The sequence below is a fragment of the Gobius niger genome (genome assembly GCF_951799975.1).
Source record: "Gobius niger genome assembly, chromosome: 17".
In the NCBI taxonomy this organism is placed as follows: Eukaryota; Metazoa; Chordata; class Actinopteri; order Gobiiformes; family Gobiidae; genus Gobius; species Gobius niger.
In genome coordinates, this window is record NC_136868.1 from 26453874 (window position 1) to 26477379 (window position 23506).

At 42.3% G+C, this 23506-nt stretch overlaps 1 protein-coding gene across 3 annotated transcripts in view; it reads right to left on the bottom strand.

Moving 5' to 3' along the window:
* pde4ba (phosphodiesterase 4B, cAMP-specific a) overlaps positions 1-23506 on the bottom strand; it is a 221403-nt gene that overhangs the window by 20604 nt on the left and 177293 nt on the right. For all 3 annotated transcript variants that reach the window (XM_079575595.1, XM_079575596.1, XM_079575597.1), the window contains one exon: positions 5241-5353. In XM_079575595.1, the coding sequence (XP_079431721.1) occupies positions 5241-5353 (113 nt within the window). The remainder of the gene's footprint in view (positions 1-5240; positions 5354-23506) is intronic.

The following is a 23506-nucleotide window of genomic DNA, read 5'->3' on the forward strand; positions in this document are numbered from 1 at the left end:
CTGCTCTTAAATTTGTCGCCTACTTTACTTAAGGAAATGTACATGAGTAAATTTACTAATTACAAACCAATCTGCTGTGAAAAAAGTAAGAATGTTGAAGAAAATGCCTTGTACTCGTATCGGTATTCGGTATCGGCGAGCACTTAAATCCAAGTACTCGTACTCGTATCGGTTTTAGAAAAAGTGGTATCGGTGCATCCCTATCATTAACACTTGTATTAACCCCAGAGGGACTACAGAAAGGATTTATTAAGGTAAACAAGTTACTTAGTACTGCTTTAAATGCGCCATATAAATAAAGCGGATTGGAATAGTAGTAGTCTAGCAGTTGATTTCTAAGCAATGTATAATTAATGTTGCAAAGCATAGTTGCCTAGTAGTTGATTTTTTTTACATCCACGTGCGTTTGTTTAAATGGGAAGACAACATTTCTTCTGACATTTTCACCATGAGTCTGTGAGGCCAGGATGACGACAGCAGCGGTGATAAATAATCAGGAGAGCGGGCCACGCTGACAGCAGTGGATGTGTACAGTGTAGCGGTCAGGAGAGAGACAGAAGCTTAAAGGAGGGAGACACAGACAGGGGCAGGAAAGAGGCAGGAAGAGCCGTCAGAGCGCCGCTCCACAGACTGGATTCTCCAAAAACAACACGTCTTCCTCCTCGGTTTATTGTCCTTCAGTTAGTGCGGGAGCTCTCACATCCTGTTGTCCACTTTTATGACCAATAACAATCCTGCAAAAACCACTGACGGTGACTGTTGCAACAGTGTTTAAGTCACCGTCCGGTAATTTTCCCAAGATTTTTCTGTCCTTTTAGAAACGACAGTGTTCGCGATTTTATGTTGTGACAATACAAGAAGTCACTTAGTCGACAAGCGGAGGCATCTTAGCTTAAAGCCACGCTGCGGAACTTTCCAGGTTAAACGTTAAGTGTAACCAGCTCCAAAAGTAATGCGAATGAACAGTTTTGAAGACAGAGCCGTAGTTAAAAGTGGGAGGAGCAACATGTAAAATTTGCAAAAACAATATGGGCTGAAACGGTTCCTGTGAAATCCGGGTTTATATTTAAGTCATGTCATTTCAAAGCAGGTTCCAGCAGCTGATGGAACAGGCTTTTTTGCTTTCTCGCTTCCTGGTTTCTTTCAACAAGAAGGAGGAACTGAACCCTACACAATATGGACGGCACAAACATCTACCATGACAAAAGGAGGAACTCTTTTTTCCGGTTTAAACTCGTCTAAAATAAGATTAAAGATGCTAATCCCAATGGAACAAGCAGAAATTCCACTTGAAATCAGACAAATTCCATTTTCCATTTAGGAATGATTATTTTTCAGGAAAAAATCTGTTCCATTTGTAAAAATATGTTTTATCTCATCTAAAACTAGACCAAACCGACTCAAGCTTTAGATTTAGTCCCATAATGCAAGTACATTTGTATCATTTCTTCTTTAAAATGATAGTTCTTCCTCCAGTGTGGGTTTTTCTTTCTTTATGTTATAGTGAAAGTATTGGCGTTGTTCACCCTTGTCAGCTAATGCACTTAATCATGTTTGTGGGCCGGATCAAAGGGCTAGATTGGCCTTAGTTTGCCCATCTCTGCCCTAACAGTAACACACTTCCTCCAACAGGAAAAAAAAAATCAGGTGCCCTAGCTTTAGATCAACTTAAGAAGGTCCAGGAATCCGGGACTAAACAAGGTCCAAATTGGGACTAAAGCAAGTCTGCGCAGAAGACTAAGCGAGTACTATTCCAATGACTTAAGTAGCCAGTTCTCAATCAGGACAAAATAGTCACAAGTTTACATTATAATCCATCACATTCATAAATAATGAAAACAGGGCAATTCCTTTGATTTTCACTGTTGATCTACCGCACAATAAGCCCCAAGGAATGACTCACATACCCGAATTTGGCCTTGCACTTCTCGCCTATTTGTGAGTAACGCAGCTGAGGGCTGACTTATATAAACACCTATGAACCGAACTCTGATGCACACTTGGATGACGCAGGAACAACAAAGAGAAAAGGTAGATGGGGAGTTCAAAGCCAAAAGGAACGGTCCAACTCGGAGGCCTCTTAAACGGCCTTTTACTCATGGGTCTGATTGTCTCAAGGAACAAGCGCGCTGGAGCCGGTGCAGCTGTGAGGGGGGATCAGCGCAGATGAGTAACCCGCCCCACGGAGCACACAAAGCGGGTTTGAAAAACACCAGCGGCTGCCCCCCTCCCTCCACCACGGGAGCGCTGCGCTTCTCACAGTGTCAGTGTGAAGGTCAGAGCAAGTTCATGCTGCACTGTACTCACTATACTGACTCAGTATACTATACTCACAGGGACTTTAACAGGCATTGAGAGATTCATCTTTTCACAGATGGATTCAAAGATTACTCAAAGATGCGCAAGCGGCTCAAAACCCAACGCAAGATATGCTTTTTTTTCTAAAGTTCTAAAAAGTCATTTGCATACCCCCACTTTTGAATTTATATACTAAAACGTATTGCGCAAATTGCATTAAAAACAGGATTGTAAATAAGGACAAAATGAAGGACACAATGGAAGAACATTTGGAAACAAATACAAACAATACAAAAACTATGCGTTTTCATGTATGTTTCTTTTGTTTTTTTGTAAATCTTAAAATGTTTGTAAACCTTTTGTTAATCTCAGTTGCCATTTTTACTTTTTTATTTCAAAACTGCTGCCTGGCCAAAGCATATTTTGGCAAATATAGCAGCACTTTTGCCACTTTTGCCTTTTTCCAACTGATTTAACCCAGGCCAAGCCTGGTTTTATCATACCCTCTTACTCATTGCATTTCGTACAAGGGTCTGGACCTTCACAATTGAGCTCCGTTATCAGGTGGGAGGGGTGAACTCCTTTGAAACGAGATTGGATCTGATTTTCGCTAGCGTTTGGTTGTGACGTATGTAATGCACCCGAGTGAGTGAAGCAGCTATCATAACTCTATGACAACTCTATCATAACTCTATCAAAACTCTATCATAGCTCTATCATGACTCTATCATAGCTCTATCACGACTCTATCACGACTCTATCACAACTCTATCACAACTCTATCATAACTCTATCATAACTCTATCACGACTCTATCACGACTCTATCACAACTCTATCACAACTCTATCATAACTCTATCATAACTCTATCACAACTCTATCATAGCTCTATCATGACTCTATCATAACTCTATCATAACTCTATCACGACTCTATCACGACTCTATCACAACTCTATCACAACTCTATCATAGCTCTATCATGACTCTATCATAACTCTATCATAACTCTATCACGACTCTATCACGACTCTATCACGACTCTATCACAACTCTATCATAACTCTATCACAACTCTATCATAACTCTATCACAACTCTATCATAGCTCTATCATAACTCTATCACAACTCTATCATAACTCTATCACAACTCTATCATAACTCTATCACAACTCTATCATAACTCTATCATAACTCTATCATAACTCTATCATAACTCTATCACGACTCTATCATAACTCTATCATAGCTCTATCATAACTCTATCATAACTCTATCACAACTCTATCACGACTCTATCACGACTCTATCATAACTCTATCACAACTCTATCATAACTCTATCATAGCTCTATCACAACTCTATCACGACTCTATCACAACTCTATCACGACTCTATCACGACTCTATCATAACTCTATCACAACTCTATCATAACTCTATCATAGCTCTATCACAACTCTATCACGACTCTATCACGACTCTATCATAACTCTATCACAACTCTATCATAACTCTATCATAGCTCTATCATAACTCTATCATAACTCTATCATAACTCTATCATAACTCTATCATAACTCTATCATAACTCTATCACAACTCTATCATAACTCTATCATAACTCTATCATAACTCTATCATAACTCTATCATAACTCTATCATAACTCTATCACAACTCTATCATAACTCTATCATAACTCTATCATAACTCTATCATAACTCTATCATAACTCTATCATAACTCTATCACAACTCTATCATAACTCTATCATAACTCTTGGGAGCATCCCTTGCACATTCCAAGGCTTTAATTTTTATTTCTGTATATTTCGGAGCTGAGCCAGAACGGATTGAAGAGCTTCCTTTACTTTCGTATCCTCCGCCATTACCAAACTACCACCAGCAAATGCGGCGCAAATGCTTGACGTCCCCTACAAGCTTGCTTTCACTTGTTTTCACTAAAATGACTGTACACTGTCAATTTAAAATGTGCATAATGTTTATTGTCCCACTGTGATTCGGTGGGGCCCACTAGGCAAAAAAAACAAACAAGTTCTCCAGGATAGTTTTGCCCCCATCTCTTCTGGACATACAGTATTCAGCATTCACATGGAATCAACTACATTGTATCTCTCTGGGGACCGAAAGCAAGTACAGAGAGGAGGGGCAGGAGAGAGGAGTGGTGCCAGACAAGCGGGGGTGGAGAGAGGGGAGAGGACAGACCGAGTGGGAGACCCCGCGACTCTAAGTGATGTTTCTTGAGGCGCAGGTCAACGCATTAAACACTGAGCATTGCGAAAAAAAAAAAAAAAAAAAAGTTCAAACCTAGGAAATGGAAATAAGCCACTATGTTGTAGTTGTCATCTGTAGTAGTCAAAGCCCTAATGCATAATGGAAAATGCTGCAGGTAATGCATCGGAAAATGATCTAAAAGCCCAAAATATGCAAGACATAGAGGACCTGTAGGCTAAGTGCAGAGGCATGCATTTATTACAGCAGCTCTCAAATGTTACTACCAGGACTACCAAGCCCCAAACTGAACCAGGTCTGAAGAAGGACTAAAGTACCCAAACTAAAACCAGGACAAGCACCGCCAATTCATGGTAGCTGTGCCGCAATTTGAGAACCATTTCTTCACGTAACATAAAAATATAAGCTAAAAAAAACATAGATCCAAACTGGTTATCTTAGTTCTGAGGTAAATTCTTGATGAATGAAGTTGGCAAGACTTTCAATGCAAAGAAAGAAAAAAGAAATGGCTCAAAGGTGGCATTATTATCACTTTCGTCCTACACCAAGGAAAACCTACCGATTTCTAACTGCATTATGCAAAACCCGAGCACTGCGCTTCACCATTCACCCCCAGATTTCTCAGAAGAGTTCACAGCGCAGAGAAAAGCATGGGCGGAAAGTATCTGTAAGTATATATTTCTCTTACCTTGTTGGAGGCCATGTCGCTGACAGAGCGGTAGGTCTGGATGGTCTCCAGCTGGTCCAGACACCAGTCCAGCTCCTCCATGGTCTCCATCGCCAATTTCTGGTACGCCTCATCTGTCAGAGCGAAGCCAGGACACACAGAAAGAGGCAAACAAGTTAGACCAGGGTGCATGAAGGCCACAAGTCAGCCTCAAACAGGCGGCCATGAAAACGCTTGGTTACAGTGATCAGATTCATCTTGATCAGAGTAGTTTCGATACAAGGTCACCTGTCGTGGCTTGGCTTAAAGAGCAAAGTATGTTAATTGACTTGTGTGAGCTTTAAACTATATAATATAGTTCTGTGAAAAACATAGCTGGACTTGCGTTTTGCATCAGCCATACGTGTTTGCGTAATCCCACACAGTCAGTCCATCCCCTCTAAAGATCTTAGAGCCCCTAGCCCCCGCCTGCTGATGTCATGGCTAGTACTCCTCTGTGTTTTCAAAGTTCAGACAGCTTCCTCAGACTCATCCTGATCATTTCAACACTCAAATGGCCTACAAATCAGAAGCCTGCCTTACCAGTAGCTTGATTTAGGCGTTTTGTTTGTTCTGAAATCGAAAAGGCCGATAAAGTCCTGTCACAAATACACAAAGCAGAAGGGAATACTGTGGGCTACTGAATAAGGGGGTAAGAGTATGTCACTAATCTTCATTTAACCTACACAAGAGGTCAATGACGTTGAAATGATAGTAAAATATAATCCAAGCAATATTGATACAAGTCATTTCATATAGACGTTCCTGTTTTGCATTGAGTGAAACGTCATAAACTCGACACCTACAGAGTGGGCTGTTATTGTGGTTAAGGTAGCTGTACGGTGGTCGTGGTAGTAGGCTGACAGCTGACGCACATGACATGCCCTCAAAACGTGTGCAGTGCACCCCCCCACCCGCCCCAAGTCTGAGCCAGCATTTGCATTGCTTCATTCCCACCGCAAGAAACCAGAGCCAGCCCCCCCCCCGGAGCAATGCAGCCCGACGCATTCTGACATATACACACTTTAGCCTACACCAGAGCAGGCAAATGAAACGCCCCCACCTCTCCACAAGTCTACGCCACATATAAGACACTCTTGTAGGAGTATATGGTGGCTAGAGGGAAATTCAGCATTACATCAATGCTATATGTGTTTTTTTTCCCCTGGTTATCAACTACACACATATGTGTGTTTTTATAGCCTATACCGGGGTCCCCAACTAAATCAGCCCGAGGTCCGCAAACTTTACTTTCGTAACTTTCAACATATGTCCAGGTACATGTGCAGTAATTGCTCTTAAAAATGTAAAACATGAGCACAGTTTGTCTATTTACATAGCAGAGCTGATCAATGAATTAATCATTATGCCATTTTGTTTCAATGTTATGAATATTGTTTCAATAATTGTTCATTCAGCTTGAGATATTAAGAATATTGAGTGGATGAAAAGGCTTTGGGGTCCAGACTCAAGCCTGTGGAGGTCCGGATCTGGACCCAGGTCCACCAGTTGGGAACCCAAGGCCTATACAGTGTACTGCCAGTGCTCAGAAGAAAGAAGACAGAAGAAGAAAGAAGAAGAAAGAAGTACATGAAGGAAGAAGAAGAAGGATGTAGATGGGGGAAAAAGAAAGAAGGAAAAAGAAGGAAGAAAGAAAGAAGATGATGATGAAGGAAATAAAAGAAGGAAGGAAAAAGAAGGAAGAAAGGAGAAGAAGAAGGAAGTAGAAGGGGGAAGAAGATAAAGAAAGAACAAGAGGAAGGAAGAAGACAGAAGCAGAAGAGAAAATGAGAAACTATGTGGTCCTAAATTATTCTAATGAATTAATAAGTAAGCATCAGTAAGACATTATTACAATGTCAGTCCAATGTAAAGCTAATGCTAAGATAAAGAACGTTTGCATTAGCCCGCTGCAAGGTAAATGTCTTATGTCATGTTATTTCTATTTCCATCTTAGCTTAAATTTGTATTTTTCATCTAGAATAGCTTGTGACTAGTTTTGGAACATTTTGTCCATAGTTACCTTGTTTTTCATCAAAAAACAATGCTGAACAATGTCGCAATAGACAAACAAACTATTATGCATCCATCCAAGTATGTCGAGTATATGGGCTTGTAGGTCAAAATAACATGGCCAACCAAGCATAGCATATTGACTACTACTCCACTCCACAATGCTAAGAAGTCACATCCCACACAAGCCTTTGAAAAACAAACTCCAAACACAAAATTAGTATAACTATCCATCTCCCGGGGCGTCCTGTTTAGGTCTGTGGATGTTATGATCAAACATAATTGAGTCCACAGAGTCTGCGGAACATTTCTCATTCTGCTCGTGTGCAGATATGATGCAGCTGTTTCGGAAGCACGTGTATCGGCTCTCATCTCCAGTGCATGCACAAGCCTGACCACATTACAGGAAGATGATTTACACAGTTTGCAAACATGCATTGCATTTAAAGGGCCCACAACATTCTGAACAGAACAACTTTTTCTGTATTAACTTCAAAAACCAAAGTCCACAGCTAAAGTAAAAGTTGCATCTCATAAAAATTCCACAATATGAAACCAAAACCTCCAAATTGCTACTTTTCAGATGTGATTATTGTGTTGTCTGTACAGTAGGAATGCAAAAAACAGAGGAGGTCATTGTGTGCAATGTATAAATGGACGGCTCCTTTTGCTATATGTGCCTGTCAGCTCTTCTCCACACCTCAGTTATTGCTCACTCAGAAGCATATTCTATTGAGAAGGGATGCAAACAGGCGATCACCAAACCACAGCAAAAAAAAATCTGTTAGAAGCTGAACATATTCGCGTACAGTGAACTATATCACATGTTCAAAAACATAAAGATTGAGTCAGCTGCCAACCTCAAACCACCTCTTCACGATCCAGAACAACAACCATAGAGGAGTGGTGTGGAAGGATTTGTATTTAAGTCCATGAGGACACACTGTACACACAACCACCAGACCACTGTATTACTGGGAAATCCTCTGCTCTTAAGCAAAAAGGTCAGACATCGAGTCAAGAAAGAGCTTAACGTTTGGACTTGTGAGGTAAACTGGCGGTAAATTAAAACAACAACAGATTTTTGTTCAATTTGAATGAGAAACATTCTATTAATATATTCTCTCAACTTGAGAATTGAAACCACAACCTTCTTGTTCTAACCACCTCCCTCATACAGACAATTCAAAATTCAAAGTAATGCTTGAAGTTCAAGTCAGAAGCAGCACATGTTGGAGGGGCGTCTGCAATGTGCGTGCGGTTGGATGCCCTTACGGTGTATATGCGCTCGTTTCTCGGCAACGGGGCACAACACCCGCCCGGGCCGCGCACACCGGCGCCCCTAGCGCGGCCGCGTAGACACGTGGACACGCTCTCAACTGTCTCCATCAAACACATCTGACAGGACCCCCTCCCCCAGTAGACTTCTCCTGAACCAGCACTTCCAGTACGGGAGAGATCTTAGAAAATATGGAGCAAAGTTTATGTCATTCAAAACGATACAGACACGTGGCCCTTGTATGGATTTTCCGAAAAGCCTAACAGTGGACCATGAGCAGGGCCAAGGACAGCTTCAAACAACAGCAAAACATGACCAAATTAGGACCAATGCTGTCTCCGTTTCATTCGGACATTTCAAGTTGATGCCTTGTCTTGAAATGCTATTATTTAAAGCGCAATGGCCCAAGACTGCGGTTCAGACTTTCGGTTAAAACGCTTGAGATAAACACATAATGCAATCAAACGCTTTCTAAATGCAGAAACTCACAAGCCAACATATTTCTCCAGAACATCGGCGAGATCTCGACCAAAACATGTCAAACGTACTTAAATTTCAAGGTCACGCTGAGCCCACCTGTCATCTTAATAAAACAGTGTAGCACATGGGTAAATAAAGCCATGTACAAAAAGGGAAATTGGCAAAATGGTGTTTTTCAGTGGTTTGTTAGTGGGCATGGAGAAATAGTTTGGAAGAACTTCCTATTCTGGATTTAACTCAGATGTTACCAAGTGGGCACAACTTGACTTCACAAAAACACTGTTGCAAACATCATCTTGGAATGAATATAAAGTTTACTTGACGGTTTGAATTGTATTTTACTGAACACATCACGCTAATCAACCCATGGTGAGTGCTATATACTATAAAACTACAATACACTACAATACTATGTGGCATCAAAAACCAGAATAAATATTTGACCAAACTTTGATGTCTGGTGGGTCCAGAGAAGACCCCAGAGAAAGTTACTTGGTTACTCGAGCTCAAATGATTTATCAGTTTTTATGTACATGTTTTTATATTATCACTGTCGTCATAATACTATCTTGACTATTATGAATGCACCATTTAAGTACTGATATTGAAAAATTGAAAGCTACCCAGCTCTACTTCGGGCTGCTCTCCACAAATATAAAAAACAGATCCCAGTAAAAGACTCCAAACCCAGACACCGAAAAGTTCCAAGTAAACCACAGTCAGTCCAGTGCAGCATTCATTTTTCACCAAGACCTTGTACTGATGATGGGAGAGTGTGACCATTGCGCAAAGCCTTCTCCAGCACATTCCAAAGATTCTCAGTGGGGTTTAGATCTGGACTCTGTGGCGGCCGATCCATGTGTGGAAATTACGCCTCATGTTTGGTGAACTCTCTTTCATAAAGTGAGCTCAATGAATCCCGGCTTTGTCATCTTGGAATATGCCTGTGCCATCAGGGAAGAAGAAATCCATTGCTGTAATAACCTTGTCCTTCAGGATGTTCAGGGCGTCAACTGATCTCATTCTTTGGGCACACGGTGTTGCTGAAACTGAACCAACTGCAGTAGCCACAGAAAAGGACAGAAATTCAGGTCCACTTTTTATTTCATTTTTCTCAGGCAGAATGTTTTTGTATAGCATGCATTGAGTTCACTTGAATGATGGCAATGGTAAATCACAGAAATTCTGCATGAAAACAACCACTCTGTATTAAGTGCACTCGTAGACCTCACTGCCAGTGCATTTGACCCACACTCTAACCAGCGAATCAACCACCATGCCAATCGAACTAGGACCAGGGTGCGCTGCTCAATGAATAAATGAATCGATTCCAAGCCACTACTGGATCACAACTCTGGCATCAGCGCCAAGAAGATCTTCCCTGCCCTCAACTCTTCCCTGCCCTCAGCTCTTCCCTGCCCTCAGCTCTTCCCTGCCCTCAACTCTTCCCTGCCCTCAACTCTTCCCTGCCCTCAACTCTTCCCTGTCCTCAACTCTTCCCTGCCCTCAACTCTCAAATGTCAAACATCTACGAGACTGCTCACAGTCCCTGTAGAGCACATGGGGGGGATTTCCCAGCCACTATCCGCGGCCAACAACAGGAGCTCTGTGATCCAACCAGACAGGAAAAAACTGTCTGATAAGGGCCCAGAGACACTGCACAATAACAGGCCAAATCTCACACTGCCGTCCGTAAAATATCTACCCAAATTCCTGAGCAGACAGGGGTTAGCCATGCGCTAACAGGATCTGAGGTCAGCTGCCCCTGTAACCAAATCCAATATCCAATCACAACCAGACACTGTGTGCACAACATTAAACGGACATCGACTGCACTAATGAACATTCTGGCTGAGCGTTTGTCCTGTTATGCAATGGGAGGAATATGGTTATGTGTAGGCTAGTGTTCTCTCAGGGGACAACACACATTTCCTTTTCGTTAGCCACCACATACAGATTTACAAACACACAAACAAAACGCTTGATACAATATTCTGTTTAAATGACAGGATCCATTTTGTGTCAGACTCCTCATTGCCCAAGCCACTTTTTGGCCAAATTGACTTTTTTTCACTCATTGCACTCATACAACAGCATCTTTAGCGTTAGCATTGTCTTCAAACGCACGACTCGCTATGAAAGTGTTTCCCTTAAAATCCTTAAAGGAATAGGCCACCGTTTTTACATACTGAGATATGTTCTTACCTTAGTTTTGACGAGTTCTTTAGGACCTGTCTGATCTTCCCCCGTGCCTTCAGTCACGTAAACACAGCGCAGACGGCGTTAGCATTTAGCCTCTCCCCGTTCCACTATAGCTCCAAAACTGGTCAAGATAGTTCCAAATCCGCGCAGTAATCTTCACTTTACTGTGCGGATGCCAAATTACTCCTGGTATTATTACGCCTTACATTATAGTTCCCCCTTTTATCCGCTTAGAAAATCCACATTGTTTAATTTTGTGTAATTATACTTTGTAGTGTAGCACTTCACGTAAGCATATTTAAATAGGGAAAACGTGGAAGAGCTTGGTAGCTTCTATCTTGACCTGTTTTGGAGCTATAGAGGAGAGAGGGAGGCTAAATGCTAACGCCGTCTGCGCTGTGTTTGCATGACTGAAGGCACGGGGGAAGATCAGACAGGTCCTAAAGAACTCGTCAAAGCTAAGGTAAGAACATATCTCAGTATGTAAAAACAGTGGCCTATTCCTTTAAGATATATCTTGCTACATTTGGTGTAATAAAATATGTATTTGGGGTGTAAGCTATCAGTGGGTCACAGGCACCTCGTTTACATAATCACAATGACTCCACTACGTTTGCCATTAAATTACAGCCCTTTCAATCCAAAGTAAGGATTCTGTGTCATCATATGGCATCCTACTCGCCTAGCATGCCCTCTGCTCGGCTCCTGCGTCATTTCGTCAAGTTTGCAGGCAGCGTTCACACCGGCGTGTCTGCAGCAGGTGTCTGCTGTGTACAGCTCAGCGCGTATGTGGGGGTTCAGGCCAGGTCAGACAGAGAGAGAAAGAGAAAGAGAGAGGTGAGAGGGGCTGAGCAGATGAGAAGAGAGGATGCAAAAAGAGAGAGAGAGAAAGTAATAGGAAAAAAGGGAGGGAGGAAGGGGAGACAGAAGGATGCTCAGCTACAGGAGACTGAACTAGGACAGAAATACAAACCAGCCAGAGGAGAAGACGCAGTGAAAATTCCTCACAAATATCTGACTGGACAATTCTAAACATCTGCCTTATCGACCATTCAGTCTATCTTGAGTCAGAGCCTTCCTATATAGTTTACACTGTTGTTTCTGTCAATACACATTTCTTTGTAATCCAATTAATCACATTTTTGAACTTTGTTAAATCACGATTCAATTCTGGTGCAATTATCAAATGAAACAATACTAGGTTGCCATTAATCTTCCTAATTCAAAGCAATTGCTCACATGACATTGACAAACAAATCCCTATTTCATGAATCTTTGTGAAAAACCCAACAGCTTGGTCATTTTTCATTTGTAAAGCCAGTGCTTCACTTCCGAGATACAGGGCTGTTAGGTCAAAACATTTTCCAATGGATCCGCGGTCAATTAGTTCATTATCTTTTGACTGATCGTGAGTTGCAGCTCTGACAGCCCAAATGTTTAGAACGCCGTCACTTATTTACATCACAGAAACTAACAAAACAACATCTAACTGCACAGGTCTGGCCGACAATTAAGTTTCCGATACGGTCTTCGTTCTGTTTATTTCCTGCGGTTTTGGAAGAGATAGACGTTGCATAACAAACACAATTGGAAAGTGGGTGAGCAACAAAGTCACAAAAATGTCATTACAAGGAAAGAGTGAAAGAATGAAAACAGTTCCTTCTCGCAAAGTCACACCGGGGCAGTTCCAGTTAATATCCACGCACAGAAACGTCTCCGATTCTGACGCGCCGCTTTTCCAGCAAACCGGCTCTCACACACGCACACAAACACACACACACACACACACACACACACACACGCACACACACACGCACACAAGGCCACACGCTTCCTCAAGGCGACTCCAGCTTACGCCGACCGGACAACAATGACACAAGGATGGGGAGTTCTTTTGCGACTCATCCACTGATTTATGGGAAACAGGCAAGTATGACTATGCAAAGCTTCCTAACATCCAGATTAGGCACGACAGACACGTTTCCCGTATTCAAACCATGAAAGCTAGAGGTAGTTGGGCATATCGTTGGCTTCTCCAAATCGGTCCTATTTTGTCAGTGGTACGGTTTGTGGCTCAGGAGCTCGCGATCCAGGTCAAAAGAGTTCTTCTAAACAAATAAATAGTTGGCTTCTGTGAAATGACAAAGTGACTTGGTGATATGGAGGAAGTGGGTATGTCCCAATGCATGATGTGGGCAGCCTGCGGTTAAAAGACAAACGGGTGTCGAAGGCTACTATTGAAGCAATGCTGGGCTTTCAAACTCAGATTTAGATGACGTGCGCAAATTAATCAGTGAATGCAATTCATGTGGTCGTCATTTACAAAACATGATGACAGGTTTTGGCGACTGACTCATGGAAGAGCTATGCAGATGGGTTGTTATGCTAGCAACAAGACAGTCATTCCAAGAGGTCAGTCAATGGAAGAATTAGCGTTAACCATCAAGCACTGCGGGCACTGATGAAATAAGATTGAATTAATGTTTCAGCGACTCACGACCTCTCAACCACATAATCTGAGGGTGGTTATACATCATTACCAAGTGTAGCAGTGGTTAGTGACTATTTGGTTTGATAAAGCAATTAAAAATGAACATAAATGCATCTATCTAATTTACAGTTCTAATTCACTGAATAAATCAAATAGTTATTGATCATCGCAAGTCCTCATTAAAAAAACAGGCCACCATTTTTACATACTGAGATATGTTCTAACCTGAGCTTAGACGAGTCGATGCGTACCTGTCTGGTCTTTGTGCGTGCCCTCAGTCACGCAAAACGACCAAAGATGTTGTTATCACTCTCCCAATGTATTCCTATAGCTCCAAACGGGGGTGAAGTTGGAAGCTACCACGCTCTTCCAAAAGACCAGACAGGTACGCATCAGCTCGTCTAAGCTCAGGTGAGAACATATCACAGTATGGAAGAACTGTGCGCCCTCAGTCACGCAAAAAGACCAAAGATGTTGTTAGCATTTAGCCTCTCCCAGTATATTCCTATAGCTCCAAACGGGGTGAAGTTAGAAGCGACCAAGCTCTTCCACGGGCACGGACACAGACCAGACAGTTACGCATCAACTCGTCTAAGCTCAGGAAAGAACATATCACAGTTTGGAAAAATGGTGACCTGTTCCTTTAAAGTGTAAATTATCCACAGTTAAACAAGTACTGTACCGACATGGGCTGAGAGGGCACTCTGCCGGACAGGTCTTCCAAATGGACAATGACACAAAGCATACGGCCAAACTGGTTACAAAGCGACTTAAAGGAGCTATCCTTGATTTTTTTTATTTTCTGTTATTGGATTCAAATTTGTTTTGTCCTTTAGTATACGGTAAACGCAGACATTTATCAAAAAAAACACTGGTTTTAAAGCCTTTTAAACAGTCATAAAATGTCAGGCTAGTGAAGTGACAACTTTGAAAACTCTGAAAGTTGTGAAACCTGGTTTACACTCAGCCCCTGTGACAAATTTTGATGTTGTAAATGCATTAGGAAAGTTTGAGATGAGTTTGGACCAGAAAATAGGAATTTGAAATTTGAGCGACCCTGTTTCTTTGTACAATCAGGTATAGCTCCTTTAAGGAAAACAAAGTCAATGTTTTGAAGTGGTCATCACAAAGTCCTGATCTCAATCCAGTTGAAAAGGCATGTGTGTGTCAGTTACACCCGCTCTGTTTGGACAAATGGATCAGAACTCCTGACAACTATTGTGAGAAGCTTGTGGAAGGAAATCCAAAACATTTGATCCGAGTTATGCAGTTTAGAGGCAATGCTACCAAATATTAATGAAATGTATGTAAACTCTATGTAAACATCACTGTATATGAATATCTCTGGAATCAAATCATTGCTCTACCGGCGAGTTCCAGACAAAGTTGACATATACTCACAGAGGAGTTGCTCTTACCCCTTTATATATATATATATATATGAAACAAAATAGAGCCTACGAGGTTTTGAAATGAGTATTCAGTAACGCAAAGCCAGCCAAAACAACCCAATTAGTCACTTTTCCGTAACCACTTTGACAGACGCAGTCCAGAGCGGAGCATGCACCATTTCGCCCCATGCACGCTGCCTGGCTCAAGTCTTTGAACCTGGAAGCTGCGATTTGTTTGCACAGATGTAAACTTAGCGAATGCACTCAAAGTGAACTGAAACGTCAACAGTCAGTGCGGCGGTCACTGAACAGACTCGTTCATTTACTGTGGGATCTTCGCGTGTCCTCATTGTGACCCAAACACGACGCACACACAGGGGCTGGAGAGTGCGGGAGGCCGAGGCGCTGAGCATGCAAAGGGACTGTTCAAACACCAGCCCTTTCCAAGAAGTCAGTGAAGTAAGAAAGTAACTGATGTGTTGGGTCATAACTATATGTTTCATTCTTTCGGCGTCGCTTATGGAGAAATGAAGCGAGTCCGTGCATAGCGAAATCCGCAAAAACAGCTGACGCTAATTGATTTGATTTATTGTAGAACCTAAACAAGTGGAATAAACTGTGTACATTTTGTGAGCTTTCCGTGTTTGGCCTTTCGCCTTTCCCGTGACAGAGTATGTTTGCATGCTAAAGCCGGATCTACGGAGCTCCCCTTGATCTTCCGACTCCCCATTCCCCGGACACAGTGTTCCCTGTCCTCCCCGTAATGCACACATTCCAGTCTGATTTACTATACGGCCCTGGTGAGAAGGCAACAGGGAGAGGCATAAATCTAAACTCCCAAAGCTGCAGCGATAGTAACAGGAGCAGGAGCAGGAGGCGTGAACGCTCATTTGGTTGGACAGGGATATAGGATAACGAACTATCGCTGGTTATATTGATTTCAACATATTATACTTTAGAAATGCACTGAAAGCATTCTAAAAACAGGGCTCTACAAACTGAAATCATAAAACTGAAGAGTAGATCTACTTAACTGTTATAAACTTACTTACTTCTAAATGCTAATTTGAATGAATTACCCATTGCGCTCTGCCGTGATGAACGTACAGGCTCGCAGAGATAATCTTGTTGTGAGTGAGCAAATCCCAAACTAGGGCCATCTTCTCCGTCTGCCCCTCCTCTCTCTCTCTCTGTACAGCACAGTCGTACGAATGCCATATGTGCGTGTTGTTCACACAGCGCAGTGATGGATGCTGGTGGGAGTTGAGTGTGAGCAGCCTAGAGTCACACTGACATCATCTAACCAGGGTTCACTGCAGATGAACCTGTGCTCTAACACGCTGGATTGTTTTTATTTGTTTTATGAACAGCTGAAATTGTTTACTACTTCATAAAGCATGTATAAATGGTAAGTTTCCAGTCTGGTGGCCAGGTAATCTGAGGTTATTAACTACACAGAGAGGTTCAGCTTCAACACTGGGCAATGTTTTAACTGCAAAATGCCGCTCATTCACAGTATAAGCTTAATAATAAAGGCTCAAACAGTACAGTAGTAGTGATGGTTTTAAAGCAGTAATAAGTAACTCATGCCCCTGGAGGCCATAAGCGCCACTGCAGGTGTCATAGCATGCTGTGTTTTTTTTATTTTTACTCATTAATCGTCTGTGAGAGTAAATACTACGGTGACAGAAAAGACAAAGGGAGAGAGGGATATTGTACATACAATTACACAGAGGAAATCATTTTATTCACTCAAACTGTTTAACCGCGGTTAGCTTTGCCCGTTAGCCTGTTAGCTTCTTCTTCGTGATTCCAATAGTGTGTATTGGGGCCGCCGACCTGTGGGCAGTGAAGTTGCAGTTGTGGTTTTCCAACCAATGGACACCAGGGGGAGATGAAAGCCCCCAATCATCCCATTAACACTTGTATTACCCCCAGAGGGACTACGGAAAGGATTTATTAAAGGGGCTAGATGCAAGTTGGCCATTTTATATTCACTACTGCCACCTTAGGTCATTAAAGACGAGGGAGCTGACCATCGACTTCAGGCGGGAGTCCACACACAGCCCGACCATCATCAAAGGAGAAGTCATTGATTCTGTCTCTGAGCACAAGTATCTGGGTGTGATCTTAGATGACAAATTAAAGTGGGATAAAAATACAGATCACATCACAAAAAAGGGTCAACAGAGACTATATTTTATGAAGAAATTGGTGTCCTTTCAGGTGGATAAAACCATGTTGAAAATGTTTTATAGTGCTTTTGTGGAGAGTGTACTGACTTTCTCTATCATCTGTTGGTTCGGGGCCATGACTGAGGCACAAAAGAACTCCCTCAGGAAAATATGTACAGTTGCAAACAAAATCCTGGGTGTTCCTATGAAGGGTCTGCAGGACATTTATTTTACTCGAGCTCGGAATAAAGCAGACATAATATTATCGGACTCAAAACATCCTCTGTTTAGTGAGTTTGAGCTGCTACCCTCAGGTCGAAGGTACAGGAGCCCCGCCCTGACTAAAAACAGGACCAGGCAGTCATTTGTGCCACAAGCCATTTTACAATTAAACAAACCAACAATTCGAAGTAACCAACAGTGATTTTTATTTTTTTTATTTTTTTTATTCTGCACAGCTGGTCTGTCAGAGAAGGTTTTTAAGGAATGTAGATAACGATTTTAACAATTTAAACTGAGGTTGACGGGCCGTGGTTTGTTCTTTGTATGTTGTCGATGTTTGGATTTGTCTGCTGTGGTCATTGTTGTATTTGTGTACTCACTGCAAATGAATTTCCCCCACGGGGGACAATAAATTTTCTACTACTACTATAAAATTTTCTACTACTATGTGTAACTGCAGCTTCTATATTAAGCTTGTGCATGACGGCAATTCAGACCCGAAGTTACAACTTCTTGAGTGACAGTGCAGGATTTTAGAGGCAGTTGTGGTGAACAGGTCTGGGCTCGTTCTACACCTTAGAACATTGCTGGAACATGTAGGAGGAAGGAAATACATAATTATTAAATTTTTAAACTCTGTATAGTCCCTTTAAGGTAAACAACTTTCTTAGTACTGCTTTAAAGAACAATATTACATTCTCCAACAACGTGTAAAGTCACATTGTAAAAGATAATGTAAGTCGTATCTATTGTCTGTGGCAAACTTCATTGTTTGTGTATAGGCTTGGTTTGAGAGACAGAAGTACAGATCTCGGAGAAAGACATCTTTTTCAGGGCTTGATGCTTTCAACCACAAACCGTTTCCTTATGACTTTACTTGCTAGCTTTAAAACATATGTCTCTGTCAGCTTTTGTCCTGACGTTTATCCACATTACAAAACACTATATGTAAATGACAGCTACACATCATTAAGCGTTTGCAACACATTGGTAAATACATTTGTAAGACATTCAAAGCTTTCCTCATTTAATATATTTTTTTCTAAGCTGAGTAATCAATGTAACTGCTCAGACAATGAAACACAACTGACAACACTTTTCCTAACTTTAACCATTCACCAAACAAAGGGGTCGTAGTATTACCAGGGCAACACATACCGCATCTTATAACATAGTCACAAATGATAAGGAAATCTTTGTAAACTTTCATGAATATTTACCAGAGCATGTAAACATGCCCGCACCAGACTGATCGGTCTAATTTGCAGCCGAAAAGCTAATGGGTACATTCCATTAGCGATATTTGCGAGCTCAAGCAAACGCCAAAAAGAGAGCATTGTTTAGCATGCCTTTCTGGGGGCACCCTACCCCATAAACATGCCCTTGAATTCTTCCCTCCTCTCTCTCTGCCTCATCTGTTTTGACTACTGCTTTCTAAATGTTTCTCTGACCCTCCATTTCCCCTCTGGTAAACACGCATGCTAGCAGACAACAACAACTATATTTAAGACTAGGCTCAAAACGTACCTCTTCGAATTAGCCTATAATCAGGTCAGTTAGGTAAAGCACTAACCCATAGCCTGAAGTAAAGCTGCCTCAGGAGAAACACTGCTGTGGGAAGTACGGTCCACTGAGCGCTATCCTCTTCTTCTTACTGCAGACTTTGTTTTATCATGATACAATACTTAATTTATCTGTAGTCTGTTCATCACTATTCACATGGTGTCTCCTGTCCCACTCCCCCTCGGGAGTGCCTGTCTAGATCGAATGGAGGAACCTGGGTGAACGGAGGAACTGGCATTCTGGAATCCGAGGACTGGACAGTCTGTGATCTTGGCCCGTCTGCTGAGGGATCCTTCGGCCCTGGGTCTCTATAGCCTGTCCGTCCATGGGAGTGGATCTCTCCTTCTGTGGTTCTCCCCAAGGTTTCTCTTTTGTCCTGCCGGGTTTTTGAGTTTTTCCTTGCCGTACTGGAGAGTCTAAGGACGGGGGACGCCCACGCCGCTCATCGCTACCTTTGGACATTATATTTGCCTGGATTCACCTGAACTTTTAATTGTCATATTTATTGCTGTGTTTTATTGCCTTGATGTTTGTTGCAGCCCTTTGAGGCGACTTCTGTTGTGATATTGGGCTATACAAAACCATTAAACTTGAAACTTGAAACTTGAAACAGCCGAGCTAGCCTTTGTCGAAACCTAGCGTGAACCCTCACTCGGAGGGCCCTATAAAGAATGAAAGGGACTCTTTGTAACCGGTTTGTCCCTCTCGTCTAGTTGATTAGCATTGGAGACACAGCTCGCCAAGATCCTGTCACGTCCGCTCTCTCGCGCGCTGGAGTGACCAGAAGAATTCGATTACAAAGGTGACTTAGGGGAAGAAGGAAATAGTTTAGCCGCGAGATCATAACACAAACCGCCGTCTGCGAGGTTATGTGACTAATGAAGGCCGGCGTTTATGAGGGCCGGTTTGTAAACAAATTGCAGGTGTCAGCAGGTGAATGGTTGTGGGAACACACCATTTACAAAAGAAAGAACGTTATGTAATTCTAAGTGCATTGATGTTTCCCTGTGGTGGACTCTGAAAGGTCGGTGTTGCTTTTTGATGCGAGTTTCTGCATGTAGACTTTTCCATTTTGCACTTTTTTTGGCGGACTGTAACAGAAGATCAATAGCAGCGGGTAAATGGACAAGCAGGAAACATTAATAGGTCATTTCATATTCGAATATTACCATCAGTGCTAATGAGGCGTTTGTATTTCATCATACAGAAAGCACTTTTATTACTATCAATCTGCAGCTTACATTCACAAATATGAACTTTTTGGGGCACTGAAACCATGTTCTAATGTTGTTTCCTTGTTAAAAATGGTGTGGTATTTCACATCATCCATTTCCTTCAGTCATTTCCTTTTCTACAGCTGGAGCGCTCCGAGCTGATGCATTACAATGTGTCATCAATGAAACACAAACCCATCATCCATCACTGGGCCTGTTCTGAGAAGCAGGAAGTTTCCCTCATAATGTCCTGTATCTGTAGTTTGCTTCATTCCGTCCAAAAGTACAGTAAAGCTAACGACGCCTATCTCGACTTGCCCCATATTAAACGTGTCGTGGCTGAGGCTGTACTTTGGACATTGTGTCACTGTTGCTTCACTCCGCACGTTGCCACATTCTGCCCATGTTCTGGTTCACACAGCAGGGCAAAAGGCCAGGGGTCCCCAAGAGGCCAGCCATGAGACCCCTTACACAGGCACGAGCAGACGGAGCGCACATTCCATCCCTCGCACGGGCTACGCCAGAGGATTGTGTCATGGCTTTGTTCATCAAGCATAATCAGCGTTGTTTTGACCATGGAATTGGACGGCTTTTTAAAATATTTTATGCAATCTCTACATGTGAAAACAGGAGTGGCATTATTGGCTAGGCTTAAAATGTTGTAATGAACATTGAATGATTTGACGGACACTCACTCACACAGCACATTCCCATCATTGGTTTCACTCTAAAAATGAGCAATTTTTATCCATCATTTATTAACCTTTGGTGATCAAATCTTTTAGGTGTTTAAAGATATTATTTATTGTGTTTGAGTTTTGGAATCATCATCACAGTTGGTCAAATACACTACGTACAATAAAGTAGTTTCTGTATTACTGCAATCAATACAACAACTGCTGCCTGTCCTGTCCTCTGTGCATTGGATTGTTGTAAAGTATTGTTGTGCATGAATGGTTCTGTATTTTAATTGGGCAACGGAATACAATAATTGGGCGGCATGGTGGTTAGTGCTCATGCTTCACAGCTAGAAGGTCCCCAGCTCAATTCCCGGACCAGGCAGAGATTTTCTGAGTGGAGTTTGTATGTTACTAAAACACCATTTCAATGTATTCTCCCTAACACTGGTTTTACTTTAGTTTAGCTAATTTATTTGACAAGGACCATGTACAGGAGCAGACCAGACTTCAGCTCTTGAGCGGAATTCCATCTGCAGTCCGCTACTTCTGCTACAGATCTACAAATACTTCTACTTCTACTACATGTCGGATGGGAATGTTGAACTAATGTGAAGCTTTTATCACTGTTTTTGTTCGTTTTGTCAGACACTAAGGTTAGAGATGTTAAAGATCTTTTACCTGACAAAACGAACAAAAACAGTGATACTAGAACACAAGTAGACACAATGAACGTTACGAAGTTTATATGTGAAGCTTTTAGCATTTTAGACGTTTGTATAGAGACTGCAACACTCTTTCCCGTAAGTTTCCCATCTGCAGTTGAAGTTTGGAGAAAAGAAAACCGTAAGGCCTTGCAGACATGATAGCAGCTGCGATTGGTGTGCGGAAGAAGAAGAGCCGAGGGAATCGGGCGAGGGAACAAGCGCGGTGAGATGACGAAGGAGACAGACAATCATGTCTCCACAAACATGTGAAGAACAGCTGTAGACTGCCTCAACAAACCTCTCTGGAGTATGGCATGACGTGTGGTGGTAGAAGTGGCAGTGGTAGAAGTAGCAGTAGTATACAGTATGCAGCGCAGGTTTATTTGCAGAGCAGATGTTGGACATAAAGAAAAGACATAAAGACTGTTCAGGATTTTCAGCTGCATCAAACTCAATACTTAAACATACTTGACACTTCAAAATATTGCTGAATGCATATGTATTCTATAACCATAATCCCATGCTGATTTAGCAATTAAGAGTCAGCGGGTGGAGTGTTTTGGGGACATGGGCGGCGGTGTTGAAAGGGAGGACCGGCCTAAATGCTTCCAAATGCTGTGCACACAAAAGGCTGATCTGTCTGCAGAGTCCTCTGTTGAGAGAGAAAGCGGCGCTGGGCTGCTGGCAGGAGAATACAGCAGGGGAAGGCCAGTCGGCTCCTTTATGAGCGCGCTGACGTCAATGGCATTATTCACATAGTTGCACAGCGCTCGCTTCCAGCTCTCTGAACCTGCTTTCTCTCTGCGAGCCGGCCGGCGGCGCGGAAAACCAGGCATGGAATATAGGATCGAGGCGGTGGATGGCGATGGGGGGCAATCATTATCACATGTTTCACCTAATCACTATTTTAACATAATATCTTCTCTTTTTCTTGTATGATCATTTCACACAGGCTTGCACTATTGTATTTATGGTAAGTGACAATTGATGAATACCACTTTTAGGTCAACTAATGAAATTGCGGCATGTTAAAAACCAATCGGCTTGTGACTCTTGAAAAAGACTAGCCACAGTGAGTGACAAGGTTTGTGTCAGGCGCCGGTAACGCCGCGCAAGAACGCAATCAACTGGACTTGGAGCTGTGCAGAGCGAGCGGATCGAGCAGCAGTTCACGGGAGAAAGCACATGGAATTGATTTGCCTGCAGCGTCTTTGTCAGGAAAAGGCCCTGACAGGATCTGTGGAAATGTGTGCTAATGTGTCTGCGTTTCCAGGGAGAGACTCGAGGAGAGTTCACGGGAAGAGCAGTTCCCCTAAACAAGAACTATACGGCTATGAATGTGAAAACAGAAGTAAGAAAGAAGGAGAAACGCCACTTGGGATGGAAAAGGAAACATATATCGTCATAGGCTGATCCGAAAACGCGATGCTGGTCGTAAAGCCGGCTCCGCTGTGTTTTGCGCATTGTCCCAGAGCTCGAGACTTAACACGACAACCAAGTCATCAACATTTAGTGATTACACCTTGATGAGTTCCTGGACCGTTTCTCCTCGGTGAATGATGCCGTCAGCCTGAATGACCTCACTGTTAGCCAGCCTGGATGAGTAACGATGACAGAATTGGAAGTAAAACCGCTCTGGACGGACAAATCAGCTGTAAAGAATATTGCTTGCGTCGATGTTCACATTTAGAAGCGTTAATACTTGAGAATTGACTTCTGGAATGACAAGGAAGGACTTGTATGTTAATGTTATTTGTAGCAGTAAGAGGCAGGATATGGAGTTCTGTGAAGAGGACATTGCTCAGATAATAGCAACAAACTCATGACGACACAGT